The 20,308-nt window shown below is 45.0% G+C and overlaps 1 protein-coding gene across 3 annotated transcripts in view; it reads left to right on the forward strand.

Annotated features, from left to right (window-relative positions):
• The first annotated feature begins 423 nt into the window (after positions 1–423).
• FAXC (failed axon connections homolog, metaxin like GST domain containing) overlaps positions 424–20,308 on the forward strand; it is a 67,654-nt gene continuing 47,769 nt past the window's right edge. Inside the window, exons 1-4 of one of the 3 annotated variants that reach the window (XM_065911268.1) lie at positions 506–524; positions 1,303–1,424; positions 6,808–6,943; positions 16,834–17,030. In XM_065911268.1, the coding sequence (XP_065767340.1) occupies positions 1,318–1,424; positions 6,808–6,943; positions 16,834–17,030 (440 nt within the window). In that variant the 5' untranslated portion in view covers positions 506–524; positions 1,303–1,317. Of the gene's footprint in view, positions 525–623; positions 816–1,302; positions 1,425–6,807; positions 6,944–16,833; positions 17,031–20,308 lie in introns of those variants that run through there. The other 2 variants (XM_065911269.1, XM_065911271.1) reach the window with 2 other exon arrangements.

Below are 20,308 nucleotides of genomic sequence, written 5' to 3' on the forward strand. Positions count from 1 at the left end.
AAACTATCCATGCGCTTGCTAAAATGTGTGTGTACATCCTACACTTCTACGAAGCACGACCCTGTTCTTAGCACGAATGAACTTTAAAAAATAAAGTTAAAGGCAAAAACAATTGAACACACGCACACACACACACACACACACACACACGTTTGGCAGATTTCCTACACTGAAAAGAAAAAACAGCACTCCCCCCGCCCCCCGCCCCTCCCCGGGCCCACCCTGCTCCATCCCTAAGTTCCCTGATGAAGATTTCCCAGGGAAAAGGCTAGCCCTGGGGCTGTGTCTCTCAGAGGGTAAGTCTCTAGGGTACACTTTTGTTGTTATTTGTTAAACCAGCATCTCTCCGGGGGCACGTGGCCAAGACCCAGGTAACCGTGTAATGTGATAAGAGTGTTTTTATAAGTTCTGCAAAGACACAGCGCTTTCCCGTGGCCACAACAATGTAATTCGCGACCTGGCCCGGGCCCTGGTCCCCGGCTGGCGCGGGGCGGCGTCTCGGCCGGAGCTCCGCGCGGCCCCAGGTGAGTCCCGCGCGCGCCCCGCTGCCGCGCACGCGGGAGGGGCTGGAGCGGAGGCGGAGGACGGGCCGCGGGGTGCGGGGGTGGGGTGGGACGGAGATCGGGCCCGACTGCAGCTTCCTCCGAGCGGAGCCGCATTTCCAGCCACCTCCGCAGCCCTGCCCTCGCGCGCCGAGCCGTTCGCGGCCGTGCCGCCTGGAGGCGCGGAGCCCGCCCGGCGCGCCCAGCCCTGCAGCTCCGGCCGGGGCGGAGGCCGCCGGACCGCGGAGATGCGGGGCGGGGGCAGGGCGCGGGGTAGGTGACTTTATCCCGCCTCTGTTTCCCTGCCCCGGGGAGCAATGACATCACGCGGCCTTCTCTCGGCGCCGACACAAAGAGCGGCGCGGAGAGGCCGCTGCGGGGGGAGCCGGCGGCCGCCGCCGCTGCCGCCCAGGGCCCCCGGGCCCCGCCGGCCAGGCCCGCCGCCCGCGGCCCGCGCCCTCCCTCCTCCGCCGCCGCCGCCGCCGCCGCCTCGGTCACCGCTGCCCGCGCCGCCCGCGCCCCCAGCGCGCCGCTGAGCCCGCGCCCGGCCGCGCCGGCCCCTTCCCATGCGGGCGGCGCGGGCCCTGGGAGGGGCGCCCGCAGCCAGCCGCGCAGCATGCACTGGGGGGTTGGCTTTGCCTCGTCCAGGCCGTGCGTGGTGGATCTGAGCTGGAACCAGAGCGTCTCCTTCTTCGGCTGGTGGGCCGGGTCCGAGGAGCCCTTCTCCTTTTATGGGGACATCATCGCTTTCCCTTTGCAGGATTACGGTGGGATCATGGCAGGGCTGGGCTCCGATCCCTGGTGGAAGAAAACCCTTTACTTGACCGGGGGAGCTTTGCTGGCCGCAGCTGCGTATCTGCTCCACGAACTCCTGGTCATTAGGTGAGCCGGAGAGAGGGCCCCGCGCAGGGGCGCAGAGAGGGGCACCTGGCTAGGGCCGGGCCGGCCCCTCGGTCACGCCGCCCCGATGCCCGAGTCCTGTCCTTCCCTTTCGCCAGAGGCGGTCCGTGGTCACCCGGCCACGAGGGGCAGTTTCGAGTTGACAGGAGAATTAAACTGGTACCGGGAGGGGAAAACACTTGAATCCCTATCGTTTGGTGCTAAAAGCAAAAATTCTCTGGGTTGTTATGGAGCATACTAGTCTGTTACGAAGATCCTAAGTGCAGTGTGTTTGCGACAATAGAAGTAGGCCCTGTAGAAAGAGTAAGTTACATTTTTATGAAACGCCCTATTTGTTTATAGATGATCATGCTGGAATATTAACCACTCACCTTAGCTTTTACTTAAAGGTTAGTTTTTCACTGTTCCTCCCCTAGTGTCACCATCATCAAAAGGCTGGAATTGCACAGGCTCCAGAGAGCTCTGGGTCCCTGTGAGGGATGCACAGCGGAGTGTGCGATTTTGATGCAGACTTAACCTGGTTATCTGCTAACCTGGCATTTAAAGCTCAGCACCGTCTTCAGGTTTAAATGCCATTGTTGTGCGAACAGGAGGGGATCTGAGGACTGAACTGGCACATGGGCGTGCACGGGAGCTGCCCTGTGCCGTAAACACTTGCATCTCTGCTGCCTGCCGCAGAATGTTTACACGATTCACACGGAAATAGCAGGAAATGGAGGCCCCGGCTGTTGGTACATTCAGCCGGACGCCAAATCTTTGGGTAGAATAATACTGTAGGCTCCGGGGACTAGTGGTTTGGCTAATTGCTACAATTTATGGTTAAAATTTCCATGCCTTTTAGACCTCTGTCTCTGGGAGAGGACCGAAGAGCAGTTTTCAGTAGCTCAAAATGTCCCTCTTGGCCAGTATTTTCTAAAGAGAAAATGTGTCTGCATGCCTTTTTCCCATGGGGAATCCTACACAATAGGTCTATAAACAAAGACAGTGATAGGTGACCTTTAAGGGGCCTGCAGGGATTCCAGGAGAACATTGTGACAGAATAACAGGTATTTGGAAAATTTTTAGTTTTGGAGAGAGGAAATAATTTTGGAGAGAGGAAGTGTATTGGCTTGCATATTTAGCCATAACTGAGAAGTTTTGCTTTAAGCTTATCATTGAATTCTCTCACTTAGCAGTGTCTTGAATATCGTTGAACCAAATTTTAAAAAAATTACATGAATTGTTTCCCTAGACTATTTTATATATTTGCCAGTTTTAGGACTCGATTTCAAATTAGGTTTCAAGTTATATGAAAAACAAAAACATCTGTGCAAGTAACTGAAATGTCACCCACTTGTTCTGAAATTAAATTCCTGTCCAAAGCCTTTTGAAGATTCTGAACCATGCGGTTTCTCACCAGTGGGCCACTCTGAGGACGGAGTGAAGCACAGCTTCAGGGGACTGAGTCTAAAACTTGCTTAAATGACCTTGCAGAAATGGGGAGGTGGGTGGGAGAGCTCAGAGTTGACCCTGGGAGCCGGCCATACCCTGATAGGTGTGTGGTTGCACTCTCAAGAGCCCTCTGCCCACTTGGATACTTATTTGAGAAAGTGTTTTTGATCTTTGGTTTATTCACTTTTGTTTCTTGACAGATGTTTATATTGAGTAGGGAAACCCTGTTGTAATGCAAATAATAAATAATTGCCCATTTTTGAGCTCTTAGGAGCAGGCTCTGCTTAGAAGTGCTTTACCTTCCTGACTGTGTTTAGCCTCCTCTGCCACTACCATTGAATGCTTGATCTCCACTTCTTAGATGAGGACATTTCAGCTGAGGGAGGTTAAGCAATTTGTCTGAGACCACACAGTGAGAGTAGTGGGATCCAGATTCAAATCTGAGAGTGTGTGTCTTCCGCGCTCACACTGTTACTACTTTCTTCTAACAAGTACCACTTTTGGAGTAAGTTTTGATGGCAGAAAGAAAGGAGAATTGGGGCGGTTCCCAGGGAAGACAAGCCCGTGGCAGCGACCTGAGTTTTTGCAACTGCTAAGGGCACAGAAGGGATAGGGAAAGAAGACCCAGGAAAGCGGGGCACTGAGATTCGGAGGTTACAGGATAGAGGCCGTCCCTTGATGTGAAATCCAGGTTTCAGTTGTCAGTGTACCTTAGGCAAAAACTCAGAACAGTCTGAAACACGTGGGGTGGAAAATCCATCTTGCAATGGCTACACTGAGTTTATTGGCAATCTTAGTCTTCACCACTGTACTTGGATTTCCTGCTGTGTTGACGTAACCATAATCTATGGGTACATCTCCAGAGTGGATAGTAAAGTTGGCAGGTGAGAATTATTTAGGATGTTTAGAAGTACCATATGGTAACTAAAGTAGGTACTTTGGATTTTTCTCATTTTTTCCCACCACAGTATTTTTAAAGACATATAGTCCCAGTCCTTTATTTTCCCCTAGTGGAAAGAGACTTGCAGCTCTTCTGAATTCAGTCCTGCGTTTGGAAATGCGTTGTTTGTAAATTGAATGATACCGAAATGACTTGTTACCCACAGCTTGTCTGCACTTTAGGCATAGGAGCCCATCCCGCCCTAGAAAACTTAGAGAATCAGAGCAGCCCATGCATGGGTCGTGATCTCTGTAAACTACCAGCCCATCGACAGTCCACAGAGGCGTGGTCATCTGTGGTACCCTTCACCATGGGAGTAGGGCTAGTCTTGCTGCTCGACAGGTGTTCTCTTTCTCAGCCTTATCATAAGGCCGCTTTATGTCTAGATTACCTGCTCCTTTGACCCCAAGTTAGAGAGTTTCCTGATGTTGAGGGAGGGCTCTGGAGCCAGACTGGGTTCAAATTCACTCTGCCTTAAACCAGCCATGTAACCTTGGACCCAAGAGTCAACTTGGTTACTAAGTGTGAAATGGAAATAATCTGTGAAATGGGAATAATAATACTAGCCGTCCTCACAGAGGTGATTACATGAGTTAACACGTGACATGCTTAGTAGAATCAGTTAATTGTCAAATCTACAGAGTTTGACCTTATAGTGAGCATTCACTAAAAGATGGCCATCATTAGTTATTATAGGTTTTCATCAGAAAGTTCCGGGCTTGAGTGGCCTGAGTCAAACTGGCTACTTTAATAAAATTAACTGGGAAATGGCCCATTTTGGTGTGGTCGAAGTGCTTGGGAGTTTGGGAACTAGAGTTATTAACAATTTGATCTTAAATTGATACTCCTTGGGCAAATTACTTAACCTCTCTGAACTTCAGTTTCCTTGTCTACTATAAAATATAAGTATGGTATAATATACTAAATGTAGGGACTTCCCTGGTGGGAAGTGGTTAGGACTCTGTGCTTCAAATGTAGGGGCCTTGGATTCAGACATTTTTCAGGGAACTAAAATCCCACATGCTGTGTGGTGTGGCCAAAAAAAAATTTTTTTTATATACTAAATTTAAACTATAACAATATTCACTCTATGGTGTTACTGTCAGAATGCAATAATATATAGAATGTACACAAAGTCATTGGCATATGCTAGTCGCATCCATTTTTATTATGACAGAGTCCAAGTTAACCATCAGAATTAGGTTGTTCTGGCCAATGGAGCAGGGAATTTTATGTTTATCTTTTCTTCTTTCAGTTCTTTAATTTTTGCCTGGCTGAATTTACATGAACTTACTCTGACTTGAATTACTTGACTGGACAAGATCAGCTAATTGTCATATCTACAGTTTACATTTTCTAGAACTAGTCTAAATGGCTTCTTAACTTTAATATCTGACCTCCCAAACATCTCATCTAAATGAAAAAGTTTTTTTTATAGCAAGTGTTGTCAAGAGGCAGCAAATATTCTTATTCTTTTGACCAGTATTTTCAAAGTGAGTTGTTTTTAACTCTTCAAGCAGGAATGACACTCACATGGTAAACTTCTGTAAGACAGTTTGTTTTCCTGGAGATTCTGCAGGAAATGGTCATCCTTGTGATGCTGATATGAAGAGCCCGCCCTTGCTTGCTTGGGGAGAAGGATGTGTGGAATTAAACTAGGAACAATGTGAGGGAACCAGAGGCTCAGGGAAGGCCAAGGGGGAAGAGTGAGGTTTATCTGACTCAGAAATGGTTGGGTAGAGTGAAAGATGGAGGTTGCAAAAGTTCCCGAATATGGAATATGAGCGGTGCTGTGTGGAATCAGATGTTGTTCCTTAAGGGGATAAGACCATATCTCTTTGAATGAGAATGAAGTCCACGGCTGATACATGGTGTTTGGTAGCCACCAAAGGTTTACAGATATTGTCTTATGTAGTCCTCATGATAAAGGAGGCAGAATTGATAGGTCCTCACTTTCCGTCTGAGAGTGTAGACGAGGTCTCAGGTGACATAGCTGGGAGGACATTGGGCTTGCAGCTGACCCCGCATGTCCAGAAGTAGAGCCCAGCATTCCATCTGCTACATGGTGGCTGTTGAGACACTGTGCCAGGGAAGTCCTCATCACCCAGAAAAGTAGCCAAAGGAAGAGACAGGTGTGTGGATGAGAAAGAAGAGAGGGGAAAGGCAGAGGTTCGGGGCTGTACGCTGTGGGCGAGTTGGAGCCTTGAAGGGAGAGAGGAGGAGAAAGCACCCAGAGGGTAGGTCCCTGGGCACCGTGGGCGAAAGGCCGGGGGAGCCACGAATGGTTTGGGAGAGGGATCCGCAGAGTCGAGAGTCTCAGGTTCCCCGCACACTTGAGTCATGGCAGAGCAGGTCTGCACTGTTCCTCTGAGGGCCTGTGGGTGAAGAGGCTGCTTCAGGGTACAGGCTCATGGCCGAGAGCGTAGGTTCTGACGACACGGTTTAATCCAGGGTCTGCGTGTACTAGCAATGGGACTTTGGGCAGGTTTATCTTCTGTGCCTCAGTTTCCTCATCTACAAAACGTAGATAATTTAGTACCGACCTCATAAGGTAATTGTGACGATTACGTGAGATAACACCTGTGAAGCCCTTAGAACAATGCCTGATGCACAGTTAGCCCAGAATACCTTTTTTTAATCCATCCAGCGTGTCCCTGGCAGGCAGATGAAGCCAGGTGGAGAAGAGGTGGCCCTATCCCAGAAGGTACACCTCCTGCCCATAGGTTACCGGGATGGAGAGAGGATGACAGATAGTTATTCTTGAGCCCAAGCCGTGAGCCTGTGCCGTCACGGTAGCAACAGACTTTGTGAGGTTCTCTTGTGTTTTGACCAAGCTTTCCCCCCTCAACGTGCTCCTGGGTGAGGTAAGGCCCTGTGACAAGCAGAAGCATTTATTCCTTAAGGAGCTGCAGCCTCGCAGGGACCTCTGAGGCACTAAGGGAACCGCATGTATCACACAAGGATTGTTCTTTTTTTCTGTTTTGGTTTTGACAGGAAACAGCAAGAGATTGACTCCAAAGATGCTATTATTTTGCATCAGTTTGCAAGACCTAACAATGGTGTCCCCAGTTTATCTCCTTTCTGTTTGAAAATGGAAACTTATTTAAGGATGGCTGACTTACCCTACCAGGTACTCGCGTGCAAATATGTTTTATCCTCGTGGCAGCAATGTTGGCGGGCAAGGCAGGGTGGCGGGTGATGGAGGGAGGGGAAATACTGACTCTCCAGTGGGGGACGGTTCGCTCTTGCTGCCAGGGGAAGTGGGTGTGAAAGCAGCCGTGCCCAGTTCTTAGTAGATGCTCAGGAATTTTTATATCCAGTTTACTGAGTGATCTCATTAAATCCAGAAGGGTCTGGATTTTTCATAGGTTTCAGGCAGGGACCATGTTATTTTTCTCCTGACAGAGAGTATTCTTTGGTTAATGGTGTGGATAGGCCTGCTGGGCGGCTGTAAATAAAGGTGGGCCTGACATGGTTCTTTCCTTTAGGTTTCTATTTATTGGAAGAATTGTATTTATCTCTCATGAATCTTGGGGGCAGAGGATCCAGCAGGCCACCAAGGAGATATTTATAGATTTTGTGAGTTTTTCCCCTGGAACTTTTCGCATTCTGTTTGGGTGACTGTCAGTGAAACACTTGCTCATTTCAGCCTTAGAGAGGGAACAGAAGAATGAATGCATTGAAAACATACATTTTTTTCTGAGTAAGACTGGAACTGTCTCACAAATTTGACAGGTTGTGTTTTCATTGTTCAGTCATATTTTTTTTAAAAATTCCCATATGTTTTTCTTTTTCACTTAATTTCTAGCCATAGGCATTAAAAAAAAGTTCGATTTTGTTATTGTTTTATAATTTTATGGTCAAAGCAGGTAGCCTTTGTGATATTAATTCCTTGGAATTGACTGACACTTTAGCTTAGTATATGGCTTCTTGTTATAAATGTTGGGAATAAAGACATTCTCTGAGAGTAGAGCTCTTTTTATATACTTGTTTGAGCATGTTTAGTATGTCATTTAGAACTGTTGTTATCTGTTTATTTTTTGTCTGCCTCCTCTAGCAGTTTCTGGAAGGACTCAGTTAAAATATTCAAGTATATTTTTTGATTTGTCTCTTTCTTGTCATTCTGTCTATTCTGCCTTTAGGTAAGAGTATGTATATATTCAAGGTTGTATTGTTTAGGGCCATATGATATGAAAGGTTACATCTTTTACTGTTTTATTTCTTTTTCTGGTACATAGCACTCATCTCTGTCCCTTATGAAATTTTTTATCCTTGAGTTATGTATTATCAGATATTCAGATTGATTCTCCAGTTTATTTGCCTGGAATATCTTTCTTCATCCTCTTTCTCTATTATTATTATTTTTTTTTATATTTGTCTCTTGTAGGTAATGTATTAGTTATAACCAATTGGAGAGTCCTTAATTGGTGAGTTTAATTTATACTTGTAATGATTATTTTATTAGGACATATTTCTAATATCTTATTTAATATTTTTCTCCTCCCGCTCCTTTTTCTTTTTTTTTTTCATTTCCTGCTGTCTAATAGATAAAAAAATTTTTCTTGTCATTTAAAATAAATCCTATTTTTGTTCTTATGGCCGTTGCTCTTAAGATCCAAATTCGTGTTTATTTATCCCTGCTCACTTCCTGTACGTGTCAGAATCTGTGTTTGCCCTCTAATGATACAAGTCTATTAGTAGGTTCATGCTAGTCTTGGCCTTCTTTCTTTTCAGGGCTCATTCCAGGTGTGTTGCTATTACCGCATGTTTTAATTCTGGAATTCTGGAAATCCTTTCTCTTTTTATAGTCCTTTTTTTGGCTAAGAAAACTTACCCAGTTATTTGACTAGCCTTATTTCCCATATGTCTTATCCTACAAGGTTTATTTATGATTTTCTATAAGTACTTCTTTGATGAATGTTTTGAGTGAGCCTTCATGGGGCAAGCCTTCAGTGGATTTGCATGCCCCAGAACATCTTTATTATGCTGCACATTTGATACTTCTTTGTCCAGAGTTCCTTTCCTTCGGTGCTTTAAAAATATTACTCCATTTTCTTTGTGCACTGATGTTGCTGGTGATAAGTCTGATGTTCATCTGGTTCTTTTTCTTTCTCTTTGGAAGTTTTCAGAATTTGCTTTTATGCTCGACTCTTTTTTTTTTTTTTTAATATCTATTTATTTGGCTGCACCATGTCTTAATTGTGACAGATGAGATCTTTTAGTTGAGGCATGTGGGATCTAGTTCCCTGACCAGGGATTGAACCCTGGTCACCTGCATTGGGAGTGTGGAGTCTTAGCCACTGGACCATCAGGGAAATCCTTAATCTCAACATTCTTAACTGTCATCATACTCTGGCTTGGTGTGGATTTTTATGTATTTTCTTTGGTCCTTTATAAACCCTTTTCATCTGAAGTCTTTAATCTCTTTTTAATCCTGAGAAACTATGTTCTTCACATATTTCTCTTTCTTATTTGTTTCCCTTTCTTCTTTCCTGTTCCTGATTATCCTGGAATCTAGATCCTGGAATCTCTGCTTTTATTTTCTGTTTCTCTGAACCTATCCTTTATCCTTTATTCCTTTCCTGTTCCTCCTTGGAGAATTCACTTCTCTGAGCTTCCATTGCATCCCTCTATTCTCTCCTTGTAACCATCCTACTATTTGTCTCATCCATTGTGTTCAGCTTTGCATTTTCCTTCTTACTGTTTCCCCTTGGTTTGTATTACAATCCCTTCCTTCATCCCTTGGAGGATACTTCTTATGTTCATAATTAAAGTGGTATTTCCCAATCATTCTGCCTCACGTTGTATATTTTCGGTGTTCTGCCCTTCTCTTAGTTACTGTACCCCTTAGATGTTTAGCTAATTTGGTTTGAGATCTCCTCTTTCCAGGAATGTTAGCTTCCCTGCCCAGGACTTCGCACTGGGAAAGGTCTAAAGCTTAAGACACAGGCTGTGTGCTTCTGAAGGAATTTAAGTAAAGTAAGGAGGTGAGCCCCAGGCATCCCCACACCACTGTGATTCCTCCAGTTCGCTGCATTTCCTCCAGATGGTCAAGGTTCACCTTTAAGCTCTTACAAAGTAGCAGCCTTGGGAGGGGTGGTCTTTTTTTTTTTTTTTCCTTTAGTTTTACCACTTTATTGCTACCAACCCATCTCCCTTAACCCTCGTGCACACATGCTCAGTCATGTAACCCCATGGACTGCAGCCCGCCAGGCTCCTCTGTCCATGGACTTTTCCAGGCAAGAATACTGGAGTGGGTTGCCATTCTTAGCAGGAAGCAGAGCACCTGGGAGGTTAGAGAGGGAGGTCCCTCACCTAGCCACGCTTTTGGTTGCCCTGCTAATGCTATTTCCCCTCCAAGTCCTGCCTCCCAGTGGCCTATGCTTTCTGAGCTGGTTGCTCTACAGAGAGGGCATGTGGGGTGGAGGGATGTGGCACTGATCCTCCTAAGGCAGGGCTGGGAGAGTTGAATGACATGCTCAGTTTGGTCACCGGTCATCTGGGAATATGACACTAAACCTGGATTTCAGGCTGGGAGATCTGGGAGAGCAGAAGATGCTGGAAAAGATTGAAGGCGGGAGGAGAAGGGGACGACAGAGGATGAGATGGTTGGATGGCATCACCAAGTCGATGGTCATGAGTTTGAGCAAGCTCTGGGAGTGGGTGATGGACAGGGAAGCCTGGCGTGCTGCAGTGCATGCGGTCGCAGCGTCGGACACGACTGAGTGACTGAACTGAAGGTGGTCCAGGTCTTAGACTCACAGAGGGTCTTTGTGAGTGGAACTGGAATGCAAGGGGTGAGTCCGGACAGAGAGGCGGGGAGATTATTCAGGATTTTGGAAGCCAGCAATGGAGGAGAAAATAGCAAAAGACTCCACAAGGCTTGAATCATTGCTCAGTTGGATTTGAAAGACCCTTGTTGAGCTTGGGGTGGGCAGTCAGTGCTTGAAGGCGTGTGTCCCTGAGGGACTCACACTGGAGGGAGAGACTGCCCCAGCGGCCGCTTGCCTCCCGTCCCGCATCACTCCCCGCCACATCACTGCGTTTAGCCGTGGCCGCTTCTGGGCGTGAGGGCCCGGACCTGTGTTTTCGGCTCTGAGGCCTCCTGGCTTGCTAGATTTCCCATGCCCCCCACCCTTGATGAAGTCATCCTGTGGGCAGTGGTGTGGCAGCTGCCAGGCTGTGTTACCTTTTCCTTCTCTGGCGGCTCAGACAGTAAAGAATCCACCTGTAATGCGGGAGACCTGGGTTTGATCCCCGGGTCGGGGAGATCTCTTGGAGAAGGGAATGGCAGTCCACTCCAGTATTCTGGCCTGGAGAAGCCCATGGGCAGGGGAGCCTGGTGGGCTACAGTCTATGGAATCACAAAGAGTTGGACACTAACACTTTTCTTTTTAAAAAAAAGAAGGTAGATGATACCATTAAAAAAATATTTATTTACTTCTGCCTGCACTGGGTCTTCACTGCTGCACGTGGGTTTTCTCTCGTTGCGGCTCCTGAGCTCTAGGGAGCAGCCTCAGTAGCTATAGTGCATGGGCTTCGTCGCTCGATGGCATGTGGGATCTTCCTGGATCGAAACTGTGTCCCTGGCATTGGCAGGAAGATTCTTAACCACGGGACCACCAGGGAAGTCCTGCCGTTCGTCCTTCTTGCCTTTAAGTCGTCAACCTCTGAGTGCTCTCCCAGTGGCCTAACCACCTCTGGTCATGTTTCAGGCTTCTGCTTTTCGTTGGCATAGCTGGAGCAGCTGGACACACGCCTGGCTCTGAAGCCTGGAGAAACCTTTAAGAGGGGGACTGCTTACCCCTTCTAAAATTATTATTTCCTGTTAAGTTATATTTTTTTATGAAAGGAGTGATACTGGAGTGTTTCTTCTTCTGTGAGGTCTCTAGGGAAAATAAATGAAGTGGGTGTTCATCGGGGTAGGTAACAGGAAGATGGTTTTATGATTTAGAAAGGGATGCTCTGATCCTGTCTCGGGCGTGGGGGTGGGGGTGGGGATCCTTTGAGACCTTATGCGTCCTCAGTGAGGGTTTGTGTTGTTGTTGGTGGTGCCTGGGAAGGACTATTTGGGCTCTCTGCTTGGAGGATCAGGAGAGAGGTATTTTGTCATCAACCCAGGGAGCACTGCCCTTTGCCCCTTCTTTGCCCTGTGCCTTTTAAAAAAAGATTAAAATGTCATGTTCCTAAGAGCATGACTTTATATTTGAAGCTTTTTTATTTTTTAATCGAAATGAGACAGGGATAAATATTTGATGACCATTAGTAGGAACTCACAAGGGTTTTCTTAAAAAGCCTTTGTTGCAGTTGTTAGCTTTTTAAAATAAGGATATAAATGTTGGTAGATGAATTTTTAAAACTTCATTTTGTTATAATTATAGATTCATAGGAAGTTACCAAAAAGATGTAAGGAGGTCCTGCAGATATGGTTATTTTTTATTTTTTCAAAATGAAAACAGCTTGACCATTTGTTTTTCTGATTACATTTGGATGACATGGCCCTTATAAGAATTTTAACAGTTTCAACAAAGTGTCAGTGGAAAATGAAAATCGATGATATCCTACTAGCTAGAGATTATCATCACAAATACTTCTGAGCATCTTTCCGTACTTCTTTTTAGACATACATACATAAAGACATACATACATAAAGGGCTTCCCCAGCGACTCAGATAGTAAAGAATCTGCCTGCAACGAGGGAGACCTGGGTTTGATCTCTGGGTCGGAAAGAGCCCCCGGAGAAAGGAATGGCTACCCACTCCAGTATTCTGGCTGGGGAATCCCATGGACAAGAGAGCCTGGTGGGCTACAGTCCATGGGGTCACAAAAGAGTTGGACACTTTTTGACTGAATGACTTTCACATAAAGATACCTGCATCATTTGCCATAACTGATTGTATAAGAAGCATGTATTTCACACAATCATTCTTTTTAAATCTGAGAAGGAAATGGCTCTTTTCAAAACTCTGCTCTGGTTCTTAGCTCTAACTTCTGATGTTCTATTTATTTGCTGTTTTTGTTTGTACACTACCCTCCTGCCTATACCACCCCCAACATCTTTTTGTTTTTACTTTAGGGTGCATCTTCAAAAGAGAATGACATTCTTCTACAAAACTATGGTGTGTAGTTATAAAGGGAAGTACTCAGATTTTTCCTTCGTGTGCAGGGGAAACCAGTCCCTCCCTACTGTGTGTTTCTCCCCATGAGTCTCCTTTGCGACTCACATGAAACACTTCATTGCTGACTCTTCTGGTCAAACATGAGGCCAACAGCAGTCAGTCCTCTCTGACACCAGCTGGACGTTGTTATTCAGTCGCTCAGTCGTGTCTGACTCTTTGCAACTTTGTGACCCCATGGACTGTAACACACGAGGCTTCCCTGTCCATCACCATCTCCTGGAGCTTGCTCAAACTCATGTCCATGGAGTCGGTGATGTCATCCAACCATCTCATCCTCTGTCATCCCTGCCTTCAGCTGGACAACCTACACTTTAGTTCAATCCTGATGCTACCCAGAGGCAGCATCAGATTCCCCGGGTTAAGTCCCACAAGACTGCCCCCCACTTTAGATGCTAGTCACAATCCCAGATTGTCACCTGTGCTTCTGACCAACCGACTGTAGATCAGAGGTTCCAATGACCCCTCCTTAGGTTTGATTACTAGTCTAGAGCAGCTCACAGGACTCAGGGAAACACTTATGTTTACCAGCTTACTGAAGGATTTGGTGAAGGACACAGATGAACAGCTAAATGAAGAGGGACGTGTGGGAGGATCCTGAGTAGGAATGTCAGTTCTTGCGGATTTGGGAGTTTCACCCTCCCATTGTGGATGTGTTCACTGGCCTGGAGGCTCTTCAAGTCCCATACTTTGGGGATTTTTGTGGAGGCTTCCTCAAGTAGTGTGCACATGTGTGCTAAGTCATTTCAGTCATGTCTGACTCAGTGATCCTGTGGCCTGTATGACCCTAGGGCCTGTAGCCCACCAGGCTCCTCTGTCCATGGGATTCTCCAGGCAAGAATACTGGAGTGGGTTGCCATGCCCTCCTCCAGGGGACCTTAACATCTCCTGCATTGGCAGGTGGGTTCTTTAGGGAAGCCCTCCTCCATTATTTGGGACCAGTTAATAACTCCATGTCCAAGCCCTCTCTGCTCTCTGGAGGATGGGGGAGGAGGTTGAAAACGCTAAGCTTCTAATTGTGACTTGGTCTTTCTGGTGACCAGTTTATCCAGGAGCCCACTCAGAGTCACCTCCTCAGAACAAAAGGTTTTCCTCCTGCTCTGATCACTTAGGAATTTATAAGGATTTTAGGAGCTCTGTGCTGGGAACAAAGGGCAGAGACTCATGCATTTATTTCTTATTCACAATAATGGATGCATAAATTTTTTTCTCAACATGTTATATAATCCACAAAAGGTGCTCAAATTAGGTCAAATTTACCCAGTGGGGGACCTTTCCAGATGGTTCCAGAGGTGCTGTGAATGTAATGGATATAAATTTAACTGAAAAGTTGGGGGCACTGTGGCCAGTGTAGCATGTCAAAGTTCCACGATTGGGATTTCTCTGAAGGTTGCAAGTTCTCCATTTTGAAACGGGGATGGTGATGTTAGTACTTCTGATAAAGGCTCTCTGTCAAACACATTGTGTGCATTTTCTCATTTAATTTTAGCCACCCCTGCTATCCCAATGGGCTTCCCAGGTGGTACTAGTGGTAAAGAACCCGCCTACCAATGCAGGAGACATAAGAGACGGGGGTTCAATTCCTGGGTTGGGAAGATCCCCTATAGGAGGGCATGGCAACCCACTCCAGTATTCTTGCCTGGAGAATCCCATGGACAGAGGAGCCTGGTAGGCTACAGTCCAAAGTTTCGCAAAGAGTCGGACACTACTGAAGCGACTTAGCGTGGCATAGCATATTATCCCAATTATATATAGATGAATCCAGGGGGATTAAGGGGGACCAGGAAGGTCCAAGGTCACACAGTGACTAAATGAGGGCGCCAGATTTTTAAACCCAAAGCCTATGGGTTTCACTGATGTGCTAGTAATGTAGCCTAAGTATAGATGCATTAATCTCATCTAGGACAGACTTGCAGGGGAAAATGTCAGCTTGGCAAAGATAAAGAGGATTTACCTCTTCATCATTCTTCTCAAAATTACTTTCAGAAACTTGTTGGTGGGCCAGTCAGACTCCAATTGCCTAAATAAAAATAGACCAGGAGTGCTTTAATATGTTTAAGGAAGTTAAGGAAAATTAAGTATTATTTAAAAATTATATAGATTTATTTTAAAAGGAATATAACATTCAGAAAAATTGAAATTCATGAAAAAAGATTACCTGCATCTCACACTTAGTTTTGCTGGTTACTTTGGACACTTTTGTGTTTCTCTTTAAAAATATTTTTTGAATTCGTCTAATCTTTAGATATTTTCATGGTATCCCTAAAATGTTATCTCCTGCTTCCTGGAGTAGGAAGTGGCAACCCGATCCAGTATTCTTGTCTGGAAAATTCCATGAACAGAGAAGCCTGGTGGGCTGCAATCCATGTGGTCGCAGAGTCAGACACAAACTGAGCGCGTGAACACGCGCACACATGCCCCCCCCCCCCAAGAAAGCATGTGTACAAGTCTTTGCATGGACATATGCTTTCTTTTCTCTTAGGTAAACACCAAGGAGTGAAATGGTTGGATTGAGTGGCAGGTGTGTACTTAGCCTTTTAAGAAATTATCAGATGGTTTCAAGGTGTTCGTGCCATTTTACATTCCCATCAGCAATGTCTGAGAGTTCAGTTTCCTCCACAGGAACCAACATTTGACTACTAGTCCATAGTATCTGAACTATTGACTTGTATGAAGTACGAGGAGAAGTTTGTAATAATTTGATTAATTTAAGCTGTGTAGACCACCCAAAACTGGATTCACATTTAAAAATCAACTTTGAGGTTCACAAAGTCCAAATATACTGAGAAAAGCAGTTGAATAAATGTGATCATTATCACAGGATCTGCTCCATCAGTGTGATTAGGATCTTTTTATACAGGGATCAGAAGATGTTCCCCTGTCATTCTCAATGCTTATAAAGTCTGTGACTCCACCCCCACCTCCCACCAACCCCGTTTTGGGATCAGAATCTCCCCTGAGACACCATAAACTTCTGCTGTGGGTATGAATCAAAGGGAGGTTGTCAAATGTACAGATTTCTGGCCACCTTCCCCTGGATTCTGACTCAGTGATCTGGGTGTGGGCCTAGGAATCTGCATTTTCATAGGCACTGGAATTGAGTCTGTTGGGCACGCTTTGTTCTATCCCACTGTTGTAATTTCTGGGACCACTTGTTTGCAATATAGTGGTGTTATTGTAAGCATTTTCAAGTGTAAGGTACTGTTCCAAGTGAGGTTTCTGATCAGTAGCCCAATCAGTATATGCCTCCTTGTGGTTTATTTTCATTTTCTGCATTTTTGGATTGTTCATACATTATAATTAGACTGACTCTGACCAGGATGAAGATCATTTCAGCTCTCACCTTCCTTTCTGCTCTTTAAAAAAAGAAAAAAAAAGAAAAAAGAAAAACCCAGTAAGCCAGAACAGTAAGGGCTTCCCTGGTGGCATAGATGGTAAAGAATCTGCCTGCAATGTGGGAGACCTGGGTTCGATCCCTGGGTTGGGAAGATCCCCTGGAGAAGCAACCCACTTCAGTATTCTGGCCTGGAGAGTCACCATGGACAGAGGATCCAGCAGGCTACAGTCCGTAGGGTCGCAGAGTTGGACACAACTGAACGACTAATCACACACAAGCCAGAACCCATGATAAAATGTATGGGAGTAAAGTAATATTTTCATGTGAGATAAACCTTTTTTTCCCCCAGATTAACTGTTTATCCCCTTAAGAGTTTTTAATGCTGATTTCATTCACTTGAGTAGTGCAGTCACTATCAAATATACTGTTGGAATGTTTGTTTCTGTTAACCATACAGTGAAGTTTAAATAAAACTTTGCTTTTCTCTTTACAATTTACTCTGCTTAGAATTATTTTGGTGGAAAACTCTCTGCTCAAGGGAAAATGCCTTGGATTGAATATAATCATGAAAAAGTTTCCGGGACAGAATTCATAATTGACTTTCTGGAAGAGAAACTTGGAGTGAATTTAAACAAAAACCTTGGTCCTCATGAACGAGCCATCTCCAGGGCAGTGACTAAGATGGTGGAGGAGCATTTCTACTGGTGAGTCCCCCCGGGTGCCTGGGCGGGTGTCCAGGGCATGCCCCCGTCCTGTGAAGCAAGCCAAGTTGTTTCACATTTCAGCTCCCTCCCCCACCGCTGCACCTTTTCCAAAGTGTTCTACATTCTGACTGCCTTAGGGGCCAAAACTATGACTGTTAAGTCCCTAGGTATCTAGAGCAGAATTGACATTTTCTGTTGAGGCCCACCTAGTACATATGTTAGACTTTTTGAACTACATTTGTCTGTGGCAACTCCTTAATTCTGCGGTTTTAGCGCAAAAGCAGCCATAGATGATACACACATGAATAAGCATCACTGTGTTTAAATAAAACAACAAAAGCACTGACATTTGAATTTCATTTAATATAAAATACTGTTCTTTTGATTTTTTCACCCCTCAACCATTTATAAATATGAAAACTTCTTAGCCCTTGGGCTATAGTTCCTTACTCACAATCTAGGTCACTGAAATGAGGGAGATAGACTGGGCTTTTTTACAAATACAAACTGCTGAATTAATGTTGCATCAGATACTCAGAGGAGGGAACAGAAGACTAAGGCAGATAGAAGTCTCCGGTGAAATAAATTATGCAAGCTTTGGCAGAGTATTGTCAGTTTTCCCTGTATGACAAGAGCTTCTCCATGATCCAGAAGTAAAGCTTACTACTGTTTTCTGAGTACCTTTGCCTTGATTGGCTGACTCCGAGCTTGTACTTTGCCCTGATTGGCTGACTCCGAGCTTGTACTTTGCCCTGATTGGCTGACTCCTAGCTTGTACTTTGCCCTGATTGGCTGACTCCGAACTTGTACTTTGCCCTGATTGGCTGACTTCCAGCCCATACCCCCTGGGTTTGAAGCATTGCACACACTAAGTGGGTTAGGTACCCTGTTTTGCAGATGGTATGCTGCTGTGACATTGCGTGAGTTAGGCAGACTTGGTTCTTCTTGCTTTACAATCTCATTGAAATGTGGGTTTTGTTTTTTTTTTCCATTTATCTTCTGGAGTTTTAGCCTTTCTATACACTCCAATAGGTAAGAAATGTTTTTTCCCTCATTTCTGCACTTATTCTTGTTCCAAAGTTTTAATAAAGACTTGCTGAGTCCACTCTTTCTGGGCATTAATTGTTACTCCTAGGTCATTGCTCACTGAGTAACTTTCACCTCTTGCACTGAGAGATACATTCAATGTGGGGTTGATTGTAGAAAGTTCTTTGCCATCACATTCCTATTTCATACATTCAGCTCTTTCTAAATGGAAAACTTGTCTCTTGAGTTTTGTACCTTCTGCTTTTTTTCTTATTCTTTCTCCACTTTCAGTTCTTGCCCACTTTATTCTAGGACTGACCTGGAGCATCACTTTCTTCTCTGTCTCGCTGCAGAGTTGAAGGGGGTGGGAGGAAGGAGGGAGTCAGGCAGAGTGGCGGCAGGGGTGCAGATCAGTGTGGGAGTGATCACAGACTCCGTGCGGCCTGTTCTTTACAATACTTATGGAGAACTCCTGGCCCTTCCCTCTCAAAGAGTGCAGGGGTTGCAGTGTGGACCGAAATGCGTGAGTGCAGGTGACACGCTTAGCTTCAGGGAAAAGCCCTTGGGGGACAGAGTCATCTCACTTGCTCACTGGGGGTTACAGGTCTCGCTCTGCAGTGATCAGGAAAATGAAGAACCAGCCTGGGGCCATCCAGGCTCTCTGAGCCTTCCCTTGCTGAGCCGCCACCCACCCCCCACCCCCAAGTGCTACTTCATTTGGTGGATGGGCCCATTAATATGGAGAGCTAGCACTTTTTCAGCTGCCTGAAAAGCTGAAAGCCTTACAGTTAAGTTGGTAGGTTTGCAACACTCTTTGATTTCTGTGTGTGCTAAGTGTACATGAGTAAAATTTATATTCGGCTTAGAAAGGCTTCGATCCAGCAAGATTTCCAAGTACCACCTGTCACTGCTTCTTGCTCTGGGTATTAGTGACGTGTTATATATGTTTAGTCCCTGATAGAAGTTCATCTTCTGTTCTTCTCTTCTCTTCTTTTCCTCCTGATGTGATGAGGGGGCAGGGTGTGGTGGGGAGGGCTGGGAGGGAGCCTTGGAAGGTGGAACTCCAGTGGGTGAGAATCTGAATTTTACAGATCACACACCCCCAAGTGCTTGGGAAGTTGCAAAGGTCATATGTAGATTCTTCTCTTCTTAATTAAAAAATAGTAATTTTTAATTAGGACTTTAAATTTTTTTAATTTTATTTTTATTTATTTATTTATTTTTAAATTTTTTTTTTTTATTTTTTGAGTGTGCTTATTGCTGTGTGGGTTTTTCTCTAGTTGTTAGCGGGGGCTACTCTTAGTTGCGGTGTGTGGGCTTCTCATTGTGGTGGTTCCTCTTGTGGCGCATGGGCTCTAGGTTGCAAGGGCTTCAGTAGTTGCAGTTCCCAGGCTCCAGAGCATAGGCTCGATAGTTGGGGCACAAGGGCTTAGTTGCTCTGTGGCATGTGGGATCTTCCCAGATCAAGAATCAAACCCGTGTCTCCTGCACCCGCAGGTGAACTCTTTACCACTGAGCCACCAGGAAATCTCTTAATTAGTTTTTTTTAAATTAAAATACAAAAAAAAAAAAAAATAAATTAAAATACAAACAACTTATTTTTTGGGGTTAGCTACTGTTTCTCATTTGTGTCTCCTTAAGCATTAATTTGAGAAATGAGTGAAGGTGGGAGGTGAAGTCTTGATGGAGATACAAATATCCAGTGACCTTTCAAAAAAAAAAAAATTCTAGTTCCTCCAATTTCTTTTAGTCTTCAGTAGCAGAAGGAAAAACAAACGTTCTCTGTTTAAGTTTCCAAACCTTTAGCTAACTTCTTGCTTTGGGGAGATCCTAAACAGCCTTTTTTGAGAGCTCTAAATCCCAAATCCCACCCCCTCTACCCGGTGCAATCCATGGTAAGAAAATGCATGCCTGTGGAAACCAAGGGCCAGCATAGGGAACTGACCACAGTATGTAGGAAAATATTACAAGTATGAGCTTTCCATGAGAGCTTGTTGAATTTTCACCATCGATGAGCTCAGGAAGTTGTATTTATACTTACAGAAGTGTAACAGGGAGAATTAATTATTTGACTCAATTGATTCAGTTATCTGGAGTTTTCAGATATGTCTGTCTTGCTCTGAAACTTTAAAAATACTCTACTTCAGATACAACTTTATGGAAACAAAGACTCCTGTCATTATATAATGAAAACTTGATCTAACATCATATGATTCTGAAGCTCTGAATTAGGTCTCTACAAAAAGCACACT

The sequence above is a fragment of the Muntiacus reevesi genome, chromosome 19, assembly GCF_963930625.1.
Source record: "Muntiacus reevesi chromosome 19, mMunRee1.1, whole genome shotgun sequence".
Lineage (NCBI taxonomy): Eukaryota > Metazoa > Chordata > Mammalia > Artiodactyla > Cervidae > Muntiacus > Muntiacus reevesi.